The sequence below is a fragment of the Enhydra lutris genome, unplaced genomic scaffold (assembly GCF_002288905.1).
Source record: "Enhydra lutris kenyoni isolate GAN:26980312 unplaced genomic scaffold, ASM228890v2 scaffoldscaffold7, whole genome shotgun sequence".
In the NCBI taxonomy this organism is placed as follows: Eukaryota; Metazoa; Chordata; class Mammalia; order Carnivora; family Mustelidae; genus Enhydra; species Enhydra lutris.
Window position 1 is genome coordinate 39,160,521 of NW_019154091.1, and position 17,423 is coordinate 39,177,943.

General features: G+C 45.1%; 1 protein-coding gene across 1 annotated transcript; it reads left to right on the top strand.

Annotated features, from left to right (window-relative positions):
• Positions 1-1,742: 1,742 nt before the first annotated feature.
• Positions 1,743-6,058, top strand: LOC111142115 (cyclin-dependent kinase inhibitor 1B). Its single transcript, XM_022495084.1, has 3 exons — positions 1,743-2,681; positions 3,225-3,354; positions 5,456-6,058. Exons 1-2 carry the CDS (start codon positions 2,207-2,209, stop codon positions 3,344-3,346), a joined length of 597 nt encoding a protein of 198 aa, XP_022350792.1. The 5' UTR covers positions 1,743-2,206; the 3' UTR covers positions 3,347-3,354; positions 5,456-6,058.
• The last annotated feature ends 11,365 nt before the right edge of the window (positions 6,059-17,423 follow it).

A 17,423-nucleotide genomic window follows, 5' to 3' on the forward strand; every position in this document is an offset into this window, starting at 1 on the left:
CAAGGCTTTCCCAGGGCAGTCATTGGATCTCTGGGACTATAAAATATGCTCATCCAGAAACAGCCTCAGATTTTTCTTTCCTGGAGATAGCCAGAAGTGAATGGTAAGTGGGGGAGGCGAGAGGGATTCTAAAAGACAGCCATTGGAATTGTAATCCTGGGGTTATATCCTTGGTCCACTACATATTTTCTGTGACGTTTCCTCATTTTGCTAAGAGGTGTCTTTGCCTGGGAATGTTTCACTGGTGGGTGGGATAACCAGGGCATGCAAATAAAATTAAGACCAAGGAGTCAGGAGACCAAGATTCTAGAAGGTTCTGTGAAGAATCAGCAGCATCTAGAACATGTCTGTATTTCGATTTCCTCATCTTTCAGAGGAGAAAATGATTCTGCTCTGATACCTCACAGTATTGAAATGCTCTATTTCTATGGCTCATTTGCCACTTTCGAAAAGTTCCTAATAACGAGGAGTACAGTGGATATGAAGGTGGGACTCTCTAGCAACTAGGAAGGAGGTACCTTTATCCCAGAAACACAGTTCTCTTTCTTAGTCATCTTCAGTTGACTTCAACTTGGTACGAGGTAGCCCTCGGTGAGTTGTTAAACTAAAATGTTGGGCACTTTATTTTATTCAGCCATTATTCATTTTTTTTAAAGATTTTATTTATTTATTTGACAGAGAGAAATCACAAGTAAGCAGAGAGGCAGGCAGAGAGAGAGGAGGAAGCAGGACTCAGGTAAAGGGAACTGCTACAACCCCAGGAAAGAATCGAAAAATGAAGAGGAGACGGAGTTCCCACACGCAGCCCCTGTCAATGGCTTTAACTGTGCTGGGGAAGCCAGAACCTGCGTGAGGGGTGTAACCTCGCTTTTGAAACCCAAGTGTGTCTGAGACAGCTACCAAGTTCATTAGGGACTTGGGAGACCAGCGGACTTCTTGATCTTGAAACCCTTACTTTTACTGAAGGAGACCTTGGGTTCAGAATACATTAAAAGTGCTGCGTCCAGATTCGCCTCGGCTTCTTCCCAAAGCCCCCCTGTTCCCCGAGAAGAGCAGACTTCTAGATTCAGAGTGAGCTAACCAAGGCTCACCCCCAGCTGAGGCACCCAGGCAGGGGGGCTCCCAGACCCTCGGCGCAGGCTACCCTGCCTCCCCGCAGTGCCAGAGGTTAGGGCCACGGGCGAGAGCCCAGCTGGGGGGCAGAGCTTCCACAGCCTGCCTCCGCCCTCAGCGGCCCGCAGCCCCCCCAAGCTCGGCGACCGCGGGGAAAACAAGATCGCCACCAAGGCGTAAACCGACCGCCAACCACCTTGAAGATCACGGGATCCTGGCCCCTCCGTCCCCCCCGCCCCCGCCACCCCGGGCGAGCAGTGGGCGCGCCAGGCAGCGCCGCGGGGGGACCTAAACCCGAGGCCCCACCGCCCCCGCCCCTCCTGCCCCTCCCCGGCTTCCCGGCCGTTTGGCGAGTTTGTTTGTCTCGTTTTTAATTTCTCCGAGGCCAGCCGGAGCAGGTTTGCTGGCAGCGGCACACCTCCGGCAGTCACGCGACCAGCCAATCTCCGGGCGGCGCTGTCGGCGGCTGCGCGCGCGGGCGGGCGGGGAGGCGGCGCGGCCGCGCGGGGCCACCTTAAGGCCGCGCTCGCCAGCCTCGGCGGGGCGGCTCCCGGCGCCGCAACCAATGGATCTCCTGCTCTGTTTAAATAGACTTGCGGTGTCAATCATTTTCTTCTTCGTCAGCCTCCCTTCCACCGCCATATTGGGCAACTAAAAAAAGGGGGCTCGTCTTTTCGGGGTGTTTTTCTCCCCCTCCCCTGTCCCTACTGCCTCGCCGCTCCGCGACTCCGACGCCGGCAAGGTTTGGAGAGCCGCTCGGTTGGCGGGACCCGCGGGCTCGCCGCCGCCCGGGCTTGGACGGGCTTTGCCACCCCCTCCTCTCTCCATTCCCCTCCCCTCCCCGCCCTCGAGCTCGCCGGTACACTTGATCGGCGGCGGCTCTCGGCTGCCTGGCCGGGGCTTCCCCTCCCCCTCCCGCAGAGCCAGCGCGCCCCTGACGCTCGGGCAGTTACTTGTCCGTGTTTGTTTCTCTTGGCTCCGAGCGCGGTCGCAGGGCTTATAAGAGGGGTGCGGGCTGGGTCGGGGCGTTTTGTTTTGTTCAGTTTTGTTCTGCGAGCGCGCGCGCGAGGCGGTAGTGAAGACCCGGAGGAAGATGTCAAACGTGCGGGTGTCTAACGGGAGCCCGAGCCTGGAGCGGATGGACGCCAGACAGGCGGAGTACCCCAAGCCCTCCGCCTGCAGAAACCTCTTCGGCCCGGTCAACCACGAAGAGCTGACCCGGGACTTGGAGAAGCACCGCAGAGACATGGAAGAGGCAAGCCAGCGCAAGTGGAATTTTGATTTCCAGAATCACAAGCCCCTGGAGGGCAAATACGAGTGGCAGGAGGTGGAGAAGGGCAGCTTGCCCGAGTTCTACTACAGACCCCCGCGGCCACCCAAAGGCGCCTGCAAGGTGCCGGCGCAGGAGAGCCAGGACGTCAGCGGGACCCGCCAGGCGGTGCCTTTAATGGGGTCTCAGGCAAACTCAGAGGACACACACTTGGTAGACCAAAAGACTGACACGGCGGACAACCAGACGGGCTTAGCGGAGCAGTGCACTGGGATAAGGAAGCGACCGGCCACAGACGGTAATGACCCTTCCCCAAACAGAACATGTGCGTCCGTCTGTCCGGCTGGGGCACCGCTTTGACCTGCTTGAGGGTCTTCACCTCCCCCCCCGCCTTTTTTTTTTCCCAGAGCATTCCGATTTAGCTTTCGGGGAGCGAACTGCCCTAATCTTAGGTTTTTATTAAATGCTGTTCGGCTGACCGCTTGTCTGGTGATAGTTTTAAAGTCAGGAGCCCCAGGGGGTAGTATCTGACCATTTCTCCAACCGAAAGCATCACAGTGCCTCCCCGCTAGCCAGCGGTAGGTCTGTGACTACACCGGGATGTTTATCAGCGGCCTCCCTCTTGGCAATGGAGAGAGAGCTTTGGGGCGTAGAATACACTTTCTGTTATGTGAAAACAACCTCATTTTGTGCCCTTAAAGGCCACTGGGCATGACGGATCCAGGCTTGTGGGTGGAGGTGTGGGTTTTTCATCCCCTGACTATTGTGCCAACTTCTGTCAGCCATTGTTTTCCTAATAAAGGTTGTGTGTGTTCTTTTTAAAACTCCCTCTTACCCTTAGATTCCTCTCCTCAAAACAAAAGAGCCAACAGAACAGAAGAAAATGTCTCAGACGGTTCCCCGAACGGGGGTTCAGTGGAGCAGACGCCCAAGAAGCCGGGCCTCAGAAGACGTCAAACGTAAACTGTTCGGTGGGTTGATTGCTAGGAGCACGTAACTGACACCCCGAATTGGGTTTTCATACCCTGACATACCGATCTTAGTGGTTGCTGGCACACTAGAGCTTGTGGGTTTTGTATTGTTTATACTTTGGGAAGTCAAAAAGTAGGAATGGGGAAGGCTGGGAATCACTGGTGGGGATACTGTAATTTTTTCACAGTTTCTGCATCCCGAGATCATTTTTCCTTGAAACACTGAATAACCAGAGCAGGTGTCCTAGCCAAGTACTTGTGACCAAAGACCGATGAGTCCCTCTGAATCCCACCAAAACGTGTTGGGAACAATAGGTTCTTTCCCCCATCTGAACAAGAACTGGGATATACCTCAGTCCCACTTCATGAGAATTCATTTCCCAGAGGTTCAGGTTGACTCAGTAACAGATTTTGAGGTATATGTGGGAAAATGGCAAGTGATTAAATTTTAAAATTTGAAGGAAAAGTTAGGTACAAATGGCTCATATGTGGTGAATCCAGTTGTTCACAATGTGAATAGAGAGGTGTATTACATTCTTTTATCATTTTCACAAACTGCCACTTTTCTCTGTTTGCTTACAAATTTGGAGAACAGGAAACGAGCCCTGTGTATTAAAAAAAAAAAAAAAGGCCGGGGGTGGGGGGGAAAAATAAAACGGAAAAATGCTAAGGTCCCTACAGAATTTTCTGATAACACTGAAGTTGCAAACCAGAAGTTAAGTTAACTTTGCTGGATTAAGCAGTCCAGGCACAAGTCAGAATATGTATACTAATTGTCTGATTGTGCTAGAACAGGATGATTGGGATTATTTGTAGGGAAAACAGATAATAACAAGAGCGGCAAGGGTAGATCTACCTTAGGCAAGAGAAGTGGAGATTTTTTTCCATCTACTAAAGTCTGATCAATATGAATAGTTAATTTGAATAATTGAGCCCTCCACTTTCCACAGATTGGTTTTTCCATAATGATCAAAGTGTATATGTTAATAGTTTGATAACTTCATAACTTCGAGGACCATGACCTCTTCCCCCAACCCCAAACACAGTCATAACTTTGCACATAAAGAGATTTCAGTAGATGTTACTAATTTTTAAAATTCTCATTTATAAAAAGGTAAGAATAAAAAACATAGAGATTAAGGTGAGATTCTAGTTTGTTGTGTTTTTAGCTCATAATGTCATATATATGATTTCTTCACACCTATCTGACATTTTTCAAAGCTTATACAAAACATCCCTGTAGAATCTCTATTTTTTAGCTATATATGAAGTGGGAAAATTGGATTAAAAAATTTCCTGAAGCAGCCTACAGCTTGGGACTTGTGGTTTGTGACCTGTAGCCTAGCTCATCAGATGAGCCACAGTGAATCACACCTACTGAATTTTGATCTGACCCCATTCTGACATACAGAGAGGCATTTGTTCGTAAATACTGCCAGTTCAGAGAATACTAGAAATAGTAATAACTTGTTCAAAAGCATTCATGTGTGTATTTTGCATATGACCAAGAAACTAGAATGTTTAGAATTTTTCTTTGGCAAGCATTTATAAGTTATAGGCCCAGGTGTTTTTCAAATTTAGAAGATTCTGATACTCTTAAGTATTACAGTTTATTAGTTTTCCTCTCTTTACCGTCTTTGACCCCAATTCTCTAGACCAGGGTTTCTCAACCTCTGCACTGTTGGCATTTTGGGCTGAATAATTCTTTGTTGTGGGACGCTGTCCTGTGCATTAGTAGAATGTTTGGCAGCAACCCTGGCCTTTCCCAACGGATGCCAGTAGCACCCTCCCCACCCCCAGTGTTAACAACCAAAAATGTCTCCAAACATTGCCAAAAGTCTCTTTGGGGGCAAAAATGCCCACTGGTGAGACCCACCGCTCTATAAACAAAAATACATGACATAGAGGAGAGTAAAAAGCTAATGAAAGAAACATTGGATGGAGAGGACTATAGTCATGAACTTTTAGTACACACTTTTCTGTTCTGTCACTTAGGTATTTCACAATTAAGACGGTGACAAAATGATTCCTGTACTTCATTGGTAATGTTATTCTAGTGCTTTTCTCCTAATTCGTTCTTTTTTTTTTTTTTCTTTTGCAGAATTAAGAGCACGTTTCCTTGTTTATCAGATACATCACTGCTTGATGAAGCAAGGAAGATATAAATTAAAAATTTTTAATACATATCGCTGACTCCATGGAATGGACATCCTGTATAAGCACTGAAAAGCAACAACACAATAACACTAAAATTTTTAGGCACTCTTAAATGATCTGCCTCTAAAAGCATTGGATGTAGCATTGTGCAATTAGGTTTTTCCTTATTTGCTTCATTGTACTACCTGTGTATATAGTTTTTACCTTTTATGTAGCACATAAACTTTGGGGGAAGGGAGGGTGGGGTGGGGCTGCAGAATTGGCATGGGGGGGGCCTTATGAAGAGCTTGCTTCCATTTAGAGCAAGGAGTAAAATATTTGACTTGCATGGAGAGAAGCAGTTTTGGGAAGGGTTTGAATTGTTTTCTTTAAAGATGTAATGTCTCTTTCAGTGAAAATTGATACTTCATTTAAAAAAAGCATCCGAATTTGAGCACCAGTTGCAAATAATGGCCAATTATTTTTACATGAAGCTTTTTCTCATTTGGGAGCTCTGATGATTCCATATATACTGGCAAATGGCTTTTTTTTTTTTTTAACAGCAAAAACAAACAAACAAACACCTATTCTCAGTCATCCCCGCTCCCCCCCCCCCCAGTTCCTCTTAAAATTGGAATTTACCAGTTAATTATTCAGCAGTTAGGTAATCATTCCAGATAATTCTGAGCAAAAATCTGGGGTATATGGGGGACTTCTGAATGCTCAGAATTGACCATCTAATTTTTATCAGGTTTGTTGAGAAATTTTCTTAATTTTTTTGGACTTTGGGCTATGTAGACACGGTCAAAATAATTCCAAATCCTTGGATATTTTTTAAAGATCTGCAACTTCACATAAGAAAAATAATGAAATTTTTAATTTAAAGCTTCTCATTCTATTTGTTAATCTGTCCAAAGGAAATGGTATTTTTAAAGGAAAGTGTGTAGAGAGAAAAGCACACGTGGAATTATTGAAATGGATACTACATCTTTAAACAGTATTTTTACATTGCCTGTGTATGTGTATGAAACAAACCATTTGAAGTGTACCTGTGTACATAACTCTGTAAAGACACTGAAAAATTATACTAACTTATTTATGTTAAAAAGAGATTTTTTTTTAATCTAGACCATATACAAGCCAAAGTGGCATGTTTTGTGCATTTGTAAATGCTGTATTGAGTAGAATAGGTTTTTTCCCTTCTTATGTTAAATAATATGGCTATGCTTAAAAGGTTGCATACTGAGCCAAGTATAATTTTTTGTAATGTGTGAAAAAGATGCCAATTATTGTTAAACATGAAGCAATCAATAAATAAACCTTCCATAGCTATTCATTGAGTTTAACTGTAATGTGCTTTATTAAGCTTGAGGTGTTTGACCTGGCATTCTAGTCTTACACAAATATAATGTGAAGTGGCGAATATCTTGATAATTTAGGCCCACGTCTGAGATGATGTTTATGTGGCTCTGAATGTGGTAGTCACTATTTTCCACTTAGTTCTGTATGAGTGAGCAAAGCTTTAGACATGTGAAGTGGAAAAGCCACATTTTCATATAAATAAGATTGTCAAAACTCTCATTAGTTCAAATATTTAGGTCTTATAGGATATGTGTCAGAACCAAAAATTTTTACGTAAGTGTAGGCTGGCTGATCACACATTTGCAGGACTGAAAATGAAAGTAACATGGTGACTTCTCTAAATTGTGTATTTACACATAGAAGTGTTGTGAGAAATGAGAGCAGTTGCTTAGACCATCTAATGTACACCTCTTGTCCAAAGTATTAAGATATATATAGGTCTTTTAGAAATTGGCATGCATTCCACACTAATTTAAAACAGTATTCTTCAAATTAAACTGGTCATGACAAATTCCTCAATTTTGAACTTTCCTGGTGATATTCCACAGAACCTAAAACTGGTTAATCTGAATACCAAATCAGGGTTTGGGGCCCATATCCACATGGCAGAGATAGATATTTTTTTATTTAAATAAAAAAATTTAAACAAGGCCTTTTAAAGTCAAATTTACTAGAAACTGATTCCTGTTATTTCACATTCTCTTAAAAATGTAGCTAAGGTGTAAAAGTAAATTATTTTTTCTAGGCATCTGCAGATGGTTAAATTGCAAAAATTTGAATTTGGGTTAAACTGTTACCCTCAAATACTTGCATTTACATTTTCACACCCCAAAAGGGACTCTAAACAAGATAGTTTGAGCTTATTTTGACCTGAAGTTGCTTTAAAAAAAGGCGTGTGGAGGGGGGTAGGTCGTCTCTCTTCTGCTGCCGGGAAGGGAAAAGAAGGTCCTTTGGTGGCTGGGCTACATCTTCCAAGTAGGTATTATTTTAATTAAAGGCTAAAGGTGTTTTTATGATTCTATTCAAAACACGCAGATGGGGTGTTTTTTCAGGAAGACACTGAGAAAGCAAGAAAACAATTCAAAATGGGGAGGAAGGAATGGAGAGTCAGGAAATAATGAAATAAAATTACTTTCTGAGCCAAAATGCGTACTTCAAAAAGTCTCTGACAAGAGAAAAAATCCTCTTAATTGCTGCCTGTACCCCATTTTCCTTTCCTCAAAAGGCATCATTAATGTGAATTTTTAGAGACTGCGTTTTAGGAGTTCTGGGCCAGGAAGAAGTGGATGCTTGCCGCGCCAGGCACGTTCACAGGAACGCAGCCCCCGAGTCACCGGGTCGATCCTTTCCACGTCTGTGTCAACTCTCCAAGTGCGTCCCCGATATTCGGAGCGTCCTCTCCCCGGCCCCTGACGGCGGGGCTCGCCGCGGGCGTCCCTATGAGGGGATGCGGCCGCGGGCGCCAGCCACCCACCACCCTGCTGCCCAGGCTCGTGCGTCGTCCTCTCTCCAAACTGCCCCGAAGCCCCGCACCCTCCCGTCCCGGCAGCGGTGGGGTCCGGCGGCTGGCGCCCCGGGACGAAAAGCCCATTGAGTCTCACTGCTCGTCTGCCACTTGCAGCGCCCGCGCCGCCGGGGTCACTGCGCGCAGTTCCCGCGCCCCGGGCGCCCGCAGGCGGTGCAGGGCGGCTGCGCCCGGGCCCACGCAGTGGCGCGGGGCAGTTTCTCACCAACTTTCCTCCCTCATCATCTCTCCTCCGGGCTAAGAAAGAAGCGGAAGCCCCCCACTTCTTTCCACAGTCATACCGTCCACACCAGCACCTTGCCAATTCTAGAGCGGTGGGGGTATCTGAGCGACGGGGAGAACCTTTCCGAGTCAGTGGAGCCTTCGGGGCAGCAGCCCACTCCCACTCCCACCCTGGGCTCCAATGATCCGCAGCCCCGCGCATTTCGAAAGGCTTTCCGGATCGCGGGGGGCTAAGGAGGACCGCAGCGGCCCGCAGGAGGGGCCGAGCGCCACAGCCGCTTGCGGGTCGCTTCCAACCTTGCAGCCGCTTTGGAAAGTCCACCCCCCCACCCCCTCAACACGCATCCCCAGCTGTCCGGCGTGGAGGACTGGGGCAGGGAAGAAATGGGGAAATGTGGGGCCAGGTGCATGACTGCGGGACGTAGGGGACCGTGGAAATCCACAGGACTGGAGCGGGGCGCGCGGCCTTTCAGGCCACGGAGCGCCCACCGCCCCGGCCGCGCCTAGCAACTTTTCCCGGCGGCCGGGAAACGCTGCCTTCGCCATTTCATCTTCATCATTGTGAGCGTAGACACTTGCTCTTCATAAGGTTTTTTTTTTTGGATTGAAAAGGTGTTTTAAATGCACGTCTAGGATCTCCAATCTGCATTTCAGAGTGTGGATTTCTTTTTATTAATTTGCCATCTCTTTCACCTGAGCCACACCCAACGCCCGCTCACCTCCCTCCCCGCCAACATTAAGGTAAAAATTCTGCAGACGAACTTGGGGGGGTGGGGGCAGGGAAGGAGGGCCCACGGTCCTGCCAGATCCCCTCCGCCCACCCGGGGTCGGGGTGGGGGGAACCTCCCGGATCTCCGCTCGCTTGGGGGTGGGGTGGGGTGGGGTCAGCCTCAGTCGGACCCTGCAGAAGCGAAAGTGTAGTATTTGCACGGACGCCAAAGTCCTCGTGCGGCCGCCCGCGTCCCAGGCCTGTCTCGCGTGGGGACATACAGTAGGCAATTATTAGAAAGCGAAAATACAAAAAGAAATCGGTGCGTTTTGGGCGCGAAACGTCGACGCGCCTCAAAGGAACGCGAAGAAAAGGCAAGGAAAAGGGCGCGCGGCCGGGACGCGGGGCTGGGGGATTGCATCATTGCTGCTCCCCCTCCAGAAAATGGGCTCCGAACCGCGGCGACCATCATGGCGCTCGGGTCGGGCCGCGCTTCCCGCGCGCCTTCCCTGAGCGCTCGGGCCGCGGGCACTGAGCCCCAAACGAGCGTTTTGCAAACATTCCCCCCCCTCCAACTCGGGCGCCTGTCCCCCCACCCCCTCCTTCCTTTTGTGTGCCCATGTATGTGACTGCGTGCGTCCGTCTGAGTGTGTGTAGGACTAGAGAACTTGAAGATTATTTTTTTTTCCTTTTTTTCCCTCCCTTGCTGGTGGTTGTAAACTTGATTGGCATTGGCTGCGCCCACTGACCCCTGCGCCGAGTCCACTGCAGATTTAAGGTGGATCCGAAAGGCTGCAGCTTCAGGCGGAGTCTCGCGCTTTAGCTGGTTTGGGAGGAAAGGGAGGAAAGGGGAAGGGGAAAAAAAAAAAAAAAAAAAAAAAGTCCCAAACCGTGCGCCCGGCGCGTTTTCACGAATCCCCTGCGGTACCAGCCCCCGCGCCCGCCCCGCCCGGCGAGCTCTTCCTCCGCCCACCTCCCGCTCCTTCCCCATTGGCCGGCCGGTGCAGTTTGAATTTTTTCTTTTCTTTCTTTCTTTTTTTTTTTTTCGGATGCTTGTTTTCTTGTAAAAAATACAGTACCCCACCTCGTACTATGAAACCCACTGCGGCGGCCCGAGGTGGGGTGTTTTAGCTGGTTTGGGGGAGGCGGGGGGGGGGCGGAGCATCTGTGCCAACATTTTGCCCCGAAGTGCGGTTGACATTGAGCAGGCGGATAGGGGAGCGTGGGGCCGCGGTAAACAAATTGAGTAGCTTCGGCGGGGACGGAGATGTAGTATAAAACGTTAATGGATGTCCAGGGCGCACCGTTTCGCCGGCTGCTGGTCAGAGGTGCTAGGGAGTTGCTGACAGGATCCCAGGAGAGGATGCACCTTCCCCTGCCTTGGAAAGGTAGACCTGGGGAGGGCTGAGGCTGGGGGTGAAGTTGGCCCAGAAAAGAACATCTTCTCACAAACAGGGGGGTGGGGTGGGGGGAGAAGAAAGAAACAGGGGAGGTGTAAATATAGCTCAGGTCTATTACTTCAAGCGCTGCTCAGCTAGCATGAATCATAATTCAGCCAGTTGCTGTCATTTTTATTGGATTTTTAAAAAAGTTTTCTCTCTGATTTCGAGAGTGCTTTTGAGTAAGGACAAGTGTTAAAATAAAATTGAGAAAAATGAGAGAGGGAATATGACTTTTGAAGTGACTTTGGTTTCTGGGTCTGGAAATTAATTCTTTTGATAAAGTCCTGTAAGGTTTAGGATAATGTTATTTGTATTACAGGTCTAATAGAAATGATAGCCCTTACTAATTATAGCCCAATTATGTTTCACTTTGCTGTGAAAATTTCAGAAGTTTATAATAATTCAAAGTATTATTCAAATCACTCTATCTTCAGGTTAGTGAAGCTAGCACATATACATACATTGTGGGGTTCTGTTATTCTTCTCGCACTGTAGCTAATGATTTTAACCAGATATCCAACTCAGCCTTCAGTCCAGCCTTCAGTCTTAACAGTTCTTAACTTCCCCAGTCATTTTTTTAGTTCTTAACTCCTTCAATCCTTCCTAACCCAGCTAAGGCTTTACTTACTCAACCGAACTGAGCTCCTTGGACCACCATAAACCAAACTATCTGTGCCCTTAGAAAGAATTTGTTTGAGTTAAGAAAGCCCCCAGATGGACTGGCTAGCCTCAGGAAGCAGTGAGTTCATCATTCCTGAAGTGTGAATCAGTTACTAATCCGGATGACCCCTTGATAGGGACTTTGTAGACAAGACACATATATCAAGTGAGTGTGAGGACTAGTTACCTCCAAAGTCTGTTCTAGACCCTTGAGATACTGTATTTCCAATCTTGAACTTTATGGCTATCCAGTAAATTAAGCAACTTTCCTTGGTCATTACCATCTTCTGAGTTATACTGTCCAATATGGTAGCCAGAAGCCATATGTGGCTGTTGAGCACTTGAATGTGGCTAGTCCAAATTGAGATGTGCTGCAACTGTGAAATACACACCAGGTTTTAAGAATCAGTAGGATAGGGGATGCCTGGGTGGCTCAGTGGGTTAAAGCCTCTCCCTTCAGCTCGGGTCATGGTCCCGGGGTCCTGGGATCGAGCCCCACATTGGGCTCTCTGCTCAGCGGGAAGCCTGCTTCCCTTCCTCTCTCTCTCTCTGCCTGCCTCTCTGCCTACTTGTAATCTCTGTCTCTCTGTCAAATAAATAAATAAAATCTTAAAAAAAAAAAAAGAATCAGTAGGAAAAAGAATGTTAAATATCTCATTAGTAAGTTTTATATTCATTACATATTAAAGTTATGTTTTTGATATATTGTATGAAATAAAAAATATTAAATTTCACCTGCTTTTTACTTATTTTAACGTGGTTAAGTGGACAATTTTAAGTTGCCTTATGACTTAAGTTGCCTTATATGACTCCCATTTTATTTCTATTGGACATTGCTGTTCTAGACTGGCACCTATGATAACTTGAAGTACTATCTTTGAGAGTGGGGACTAGTAATACCGATGAGTAAGTAACTTCCAGCTGCCATCCGAACTTCCCAACTGAAAGTAAGGCCCAAACTGAGCCTCCGGAAACTTTAAAAAGAATTCTGCCAACACCTAACACCTACTGTTTCATCTTTAACACTTAGTATTGGGTTTGAGCCCAGACTGGAAATATGGTACAGATCTGTCTGATGAAATCAGACGTGATAACAGCTTTCCACATTATGTAAATAGAGAGACTAAGGAGTCCAATATGTTAGGAATGAGTCTGGAAAACAATTTAGACCCCAAACAAAGTGTCTACAGGTAACTTTTCACTACCACTCTGCAGTGGACAGGAAGGCAGGGGCAGATGGAGCAGGGTTCTCACTCTGTGGATATATCTCTAATGGAAGACTTGAACAAATGAAAAGGTGCATCATATTCTTGGGATAGAGATATTCAATGTGATAAAGATGACAATTAAATCTATACTTTTACACTAAATTCTGGTAAGTTCTGATTATCCTATTCCATTCTATTGTTCTCTCAGTTTATGCACTCAGGACTATGTTCTTTTAATTACTGCAAATTTTGAATTATGTCTTAATGTCTAGTAGCACTAATCCTCCATACCCAACCAGTCCTTTTCTCTTCGTTTTTTCAGAATTTTCCTGGATGCTTTTGCTTGGCTGTTTTCCCACTTGGACTTAAATGAATTTTTCTAGTTTGAAATCTATTTCTTATAGGCATCTAAAAAAATGGAGTGGGATCCTTATCTCATACTTTACACCAGGATCAATTCCTGGAGGATTAGAGTGAAGTGTAAAAAAATGAAATTATAGACATACCAGAAGAAAGTTCAGAGGATTTTTAAAAAACCTAATCTGAGAGTTGGGAAGGTCTTTCTAGATATGAAACAAAGCAGAGTCCATTGAATATAATATTGTTAAATTCAATGACATAAAAATGAAAAAGGTTCCGTATGGTGAAAGCTATCAGCAAAGTCAGAGGCAATGACATAGGGGTGATAGTTGCACAATAGTGGGAATATACCTCATGCCACTAAGCTGTACATTTAAAAAATGTTTAAAGTGGTAAATTATATGTGTTAAACCCTAATAAAAAAATAGATACCTACATGCATGCATACTTACATACATTCATACATACATACATACACACACACACACACACTACTGGAAAAATTTTAAAGTTGTCCATGTTTTGTCTGAAAGAATCTCACACACAGTGTTGTGGGTCCCATCCTTTGTGAGACGCTGGTTGCATTTCAGGCTCGAGTCAAGAGTACTTGTGTTTGATTCCTGGTCACCTAATTCATTGCCTACAAGAGCTTTTGCAAGTTACTTCACCTTTTAAAGCTCCTATTTCTTTGGCTTTATAATGAGGATGCCTTTAGCTCTCTCATTGGGTTATTAACCTAGTCGGTGGGATATTGTATTGTGGTACTTAGCACAGTACCTGTTATTTAATAGATATTAATCATTATATATATTTATAAACAATATAACATCCAGTTCATATTTTGGATTCTCAAGTAAGCAACCACAATCAGCACTATATTAACCCTGTAAATATGTTTCTCAATTTTAATTACTGCTGTTATTACCCTTAAGAAGAACAATTTTTGTGGGTATTTAATAAACAATATAGTGCAAAAAATGGTTAAAATGGTAAATCATATGTTAAGTATAATTAACATGATTTTTAAAAAATATTTTATTTATTTATTGGAGAGAGAGAGCGAGCGACACGCACAGGGGGAGTGGCAAAGGGAGAGGGAGAAGCTGGCTCCCCGCTCCACAAGGGGCTCGATTCCAGGACCCTGAGATCATGACCTGTGCCGAAGGTGGACAGTTAACTGACTGAGCCACCCAGGCACCCCTATTTAACACTATTTTTTTTAAAGGTTTTATTTATTTATTTGACAGAGATCACTAATAGGCAGAGAGGTGGGGGAGGGGGGAGGGGGCTTGGGAGGAGCAGGCTCCCTGCTGAGCAGAGAGCCCCATGCAGCCTAAATCCCAGGACTCTGAGATCATGACCTGAGCCAAAGGCAGAGGCTTAACCCACTGAGCCACCCAGGTGCCCTATTTAACACAATTTTATTTAAAAACCTAAATAAAGTATTTGTTGAGTTTAGGGCCATTTCTAATTATCTCAGAAAGGATCTGGTATAGATTTGTTTGTGGTACCAAATCAGTAACACACACCCTCCAAACAAATAGAATGGCAAACTGGGAAAACCCATATATTGCAAGGCTAATTTCCCTGATAATTATAGAATTTCTATAAATCAATGAAAAAAAAAGCAAACCAACAGGAAAATAAACAAAGGATATGAAGGCAGTTTTCAGAAAAGGAAATACAAAAGGCTCTTAAAACATGAAAACATGCTCAACTGTAGTTTAAAACTATGGGAATATAAATTGTATACAGAACACATAAGTCAAGGCAAATACAGTCACAATTAGCATCACTCAGATATAAAGTTGGCCATTATCCTTTCTTGGTAGTTCAACCTTTCCTTCCCTCCTTTCTATCCAAGGCTGTGTGATCGCGTCCCCGCCCCGGGCTTCGTTGGTGACAGGAGAAGCAGAGTTTGCATGTGTGGAAGCCATGACCACCTTTCACATTCAGTGTCAGATTCCTGTCATCCACCCTAAGCTTAGGGTCACCTTTTTTTGCCCACAGAAATCCTCTGAATCAGCCTCTTAAAGTGAGTTCGGCCACTTTTCTAGACATATCTCATTCATTCCCAGTTTTAATTCCTGTATGTTGGCTGATAATCTGAGCCTCTCCCAAATCACCACCTCCGCCAGGGGTTTCCTTCAAGTTCTCTATTCTCTTAAAAGCTTCAGGCGGAATTTAGTGTATGATAAGCACAAAATATCAGATCAGTAGAGACTGTATGATGGAATAAATGGCTTTAGGTGGCAGGATTATAGACAGCCACGTGGGAAAATGTGAAATCTCTCCTACAAAAACACACAGACACACATTGCATTTTACCTTGTAGACTGTGGGTTTCCTTTTTAATAATTCCTCTTCTACAGATTTACTTTTGGGAAATAATCAGATGTATGACTAAAGATGTATTTACCATATATTGATCTTTATGAAGTTACATATTTGATTATAGAAAGGAACAAAGGAGTAAAAAACAACAACTCCCTAGACATGGGAATATGGGATTGATTATTCGAATCAACTGTAGTATATCCAAGAATAACACAGATTGCAGCCATTAAAACACCCTTGGTTCCTTTATATATTCGTAGGAAAAGTCAATAATATTAAAATAGGCACAGAACCATGTTTATGGTATGACTCCATTTTGGTCCAAAAAAAATTTATTTATTTATTTATTTACTTACTTACTTTTTAAAAAGATTTTATTTATTTATTTGACAGAGAGAGAGAGAGAGAGAGAACGAGCAAGAGAAGCAGGAGAGGGAGAAGCAGGCTCCCCGCCGAACAAGAAGCCCCATGCGGGGCTCGATCCCAGTATCCTGGGATCTGACCAGAGCAGAAGGCAGACACTTAACTGACTGAGCCACCCAGGCGGCCTCCCCTTATAAAAAACTTTTAATAAGAAACAACCGCAAAGGTAGTTTAAATTTGAAAAATATTTATCCTTACAGTTATGGAATGCAGAATAAGTTTCTCTTCGTGTCTCGTTCTCTTTTCTCAGACATCGGCAGAGAACAAGCATTTCTATAATTCATTTCCCTTCTATTTGTCTGTTTAGTTTCAGATATCATTAAATCCATATATGAATTATGAGGAGTGCATTTTGGGGTATATGCTTCCAGAGCACGTAAATGAGGTGTAAATATCATTCCCATTAATTCAGGAATATCTTAACAAGCCCTAAAAAAATTTTTGTGTGCCCTATTCCATCTTTTTGGCACAAGGGATCCTATGGGTAACATTATCCCAAACCTCACATTCCTTGATCTTTGGCATTTGGCACACCCAGGGCTCCTGCCCAGAATTCAACAGATTAGCTCCCTGTCTTAGTTTTATTACTTAGGACGTAGTGCTGGGGAGATTGTTTTAAATTTCTCGTTAGCAGACCAGTCTTCAGCTGTGACTCTCCATGGGACTGACTTGGGGCAAATCTTAGAGTCTCTGAATACCAGGTGTGGGAGATTATGGCATCCAGTGTCCATTTTATAGACGAAAATATTCTAATCCTTGACTTCCTGTAAAGTGGGGAAGTTAAGATGATTTATAGGTTCCTTCTGGCTTATGATTCTGTGATTTCTGTTTCCTACTCAGAATCACGTAGTCCATCCACGTGGATCAGGTTATTTTCCAGGGAAGCCGATTCTTGATTTTTGGCTAAAAACTGCATATTCACAAGAGTCAAAGGAAGATGATCATACAATAGTGTAGACGGAACAGTGAACGTTTATTATCTTACTGGAAAAAAGCCCGTGATAACTTTGTGGTTGCTCAGTGGTGCTAAACACTGCTTCATTGTTGCGTGCAGACTCATCCAGCCCCTGTTACTGGCCAGGCTCTGTCTTCAGAGAGACAAACAGGAGTATTGCCCTCTTCAGGCTGTTGGAGGAGATGGACAGGGAATCGCAGCCGTACTTATTAAATGGAATTTGCTCTAGTGTTCCGAAGGGATCTCAGAGCTTCTGTTTTATGCTCCAGCAGTTTGGGATCCCCACAAAGGTGTTCAGCTGGGGGAGCAAAGCAGGGGCTGAAATCCTAACTCTTTCCCCAAGTCTGCCTGTGTTGGCCAAAGAGAAACAAGCCATTAAAAATCCAGTTCTCCTGGTGGGGCCTTCTGTAGTTTGCTGTGTCCCCTGTGTCCTAACGGCTGCCCTGTAGGATGCCCTAAGAGTTTGACACGGGGTACCTAACCTAGCCATGGTGGTGAGGAAATCTCTCCTAAGGAAATGACTTTCAGCTGAGACCTGGAGACTAAGGGAAGAAGGGAAGGAGAATGACCCAGGCAGAGGGGTCCAAGGCCCCAAGTTGGGGAAGGACTTTGAGGAAGTGGAAGAAGGTGCTTGTGGCTGGGATGCCGTGAACCAGGACAGCGGGAATGCGAACTCTGGTGGAGTTGTGGTGAGGTCTAGACATGATGGGATTCTGACCTGACTTTAAGA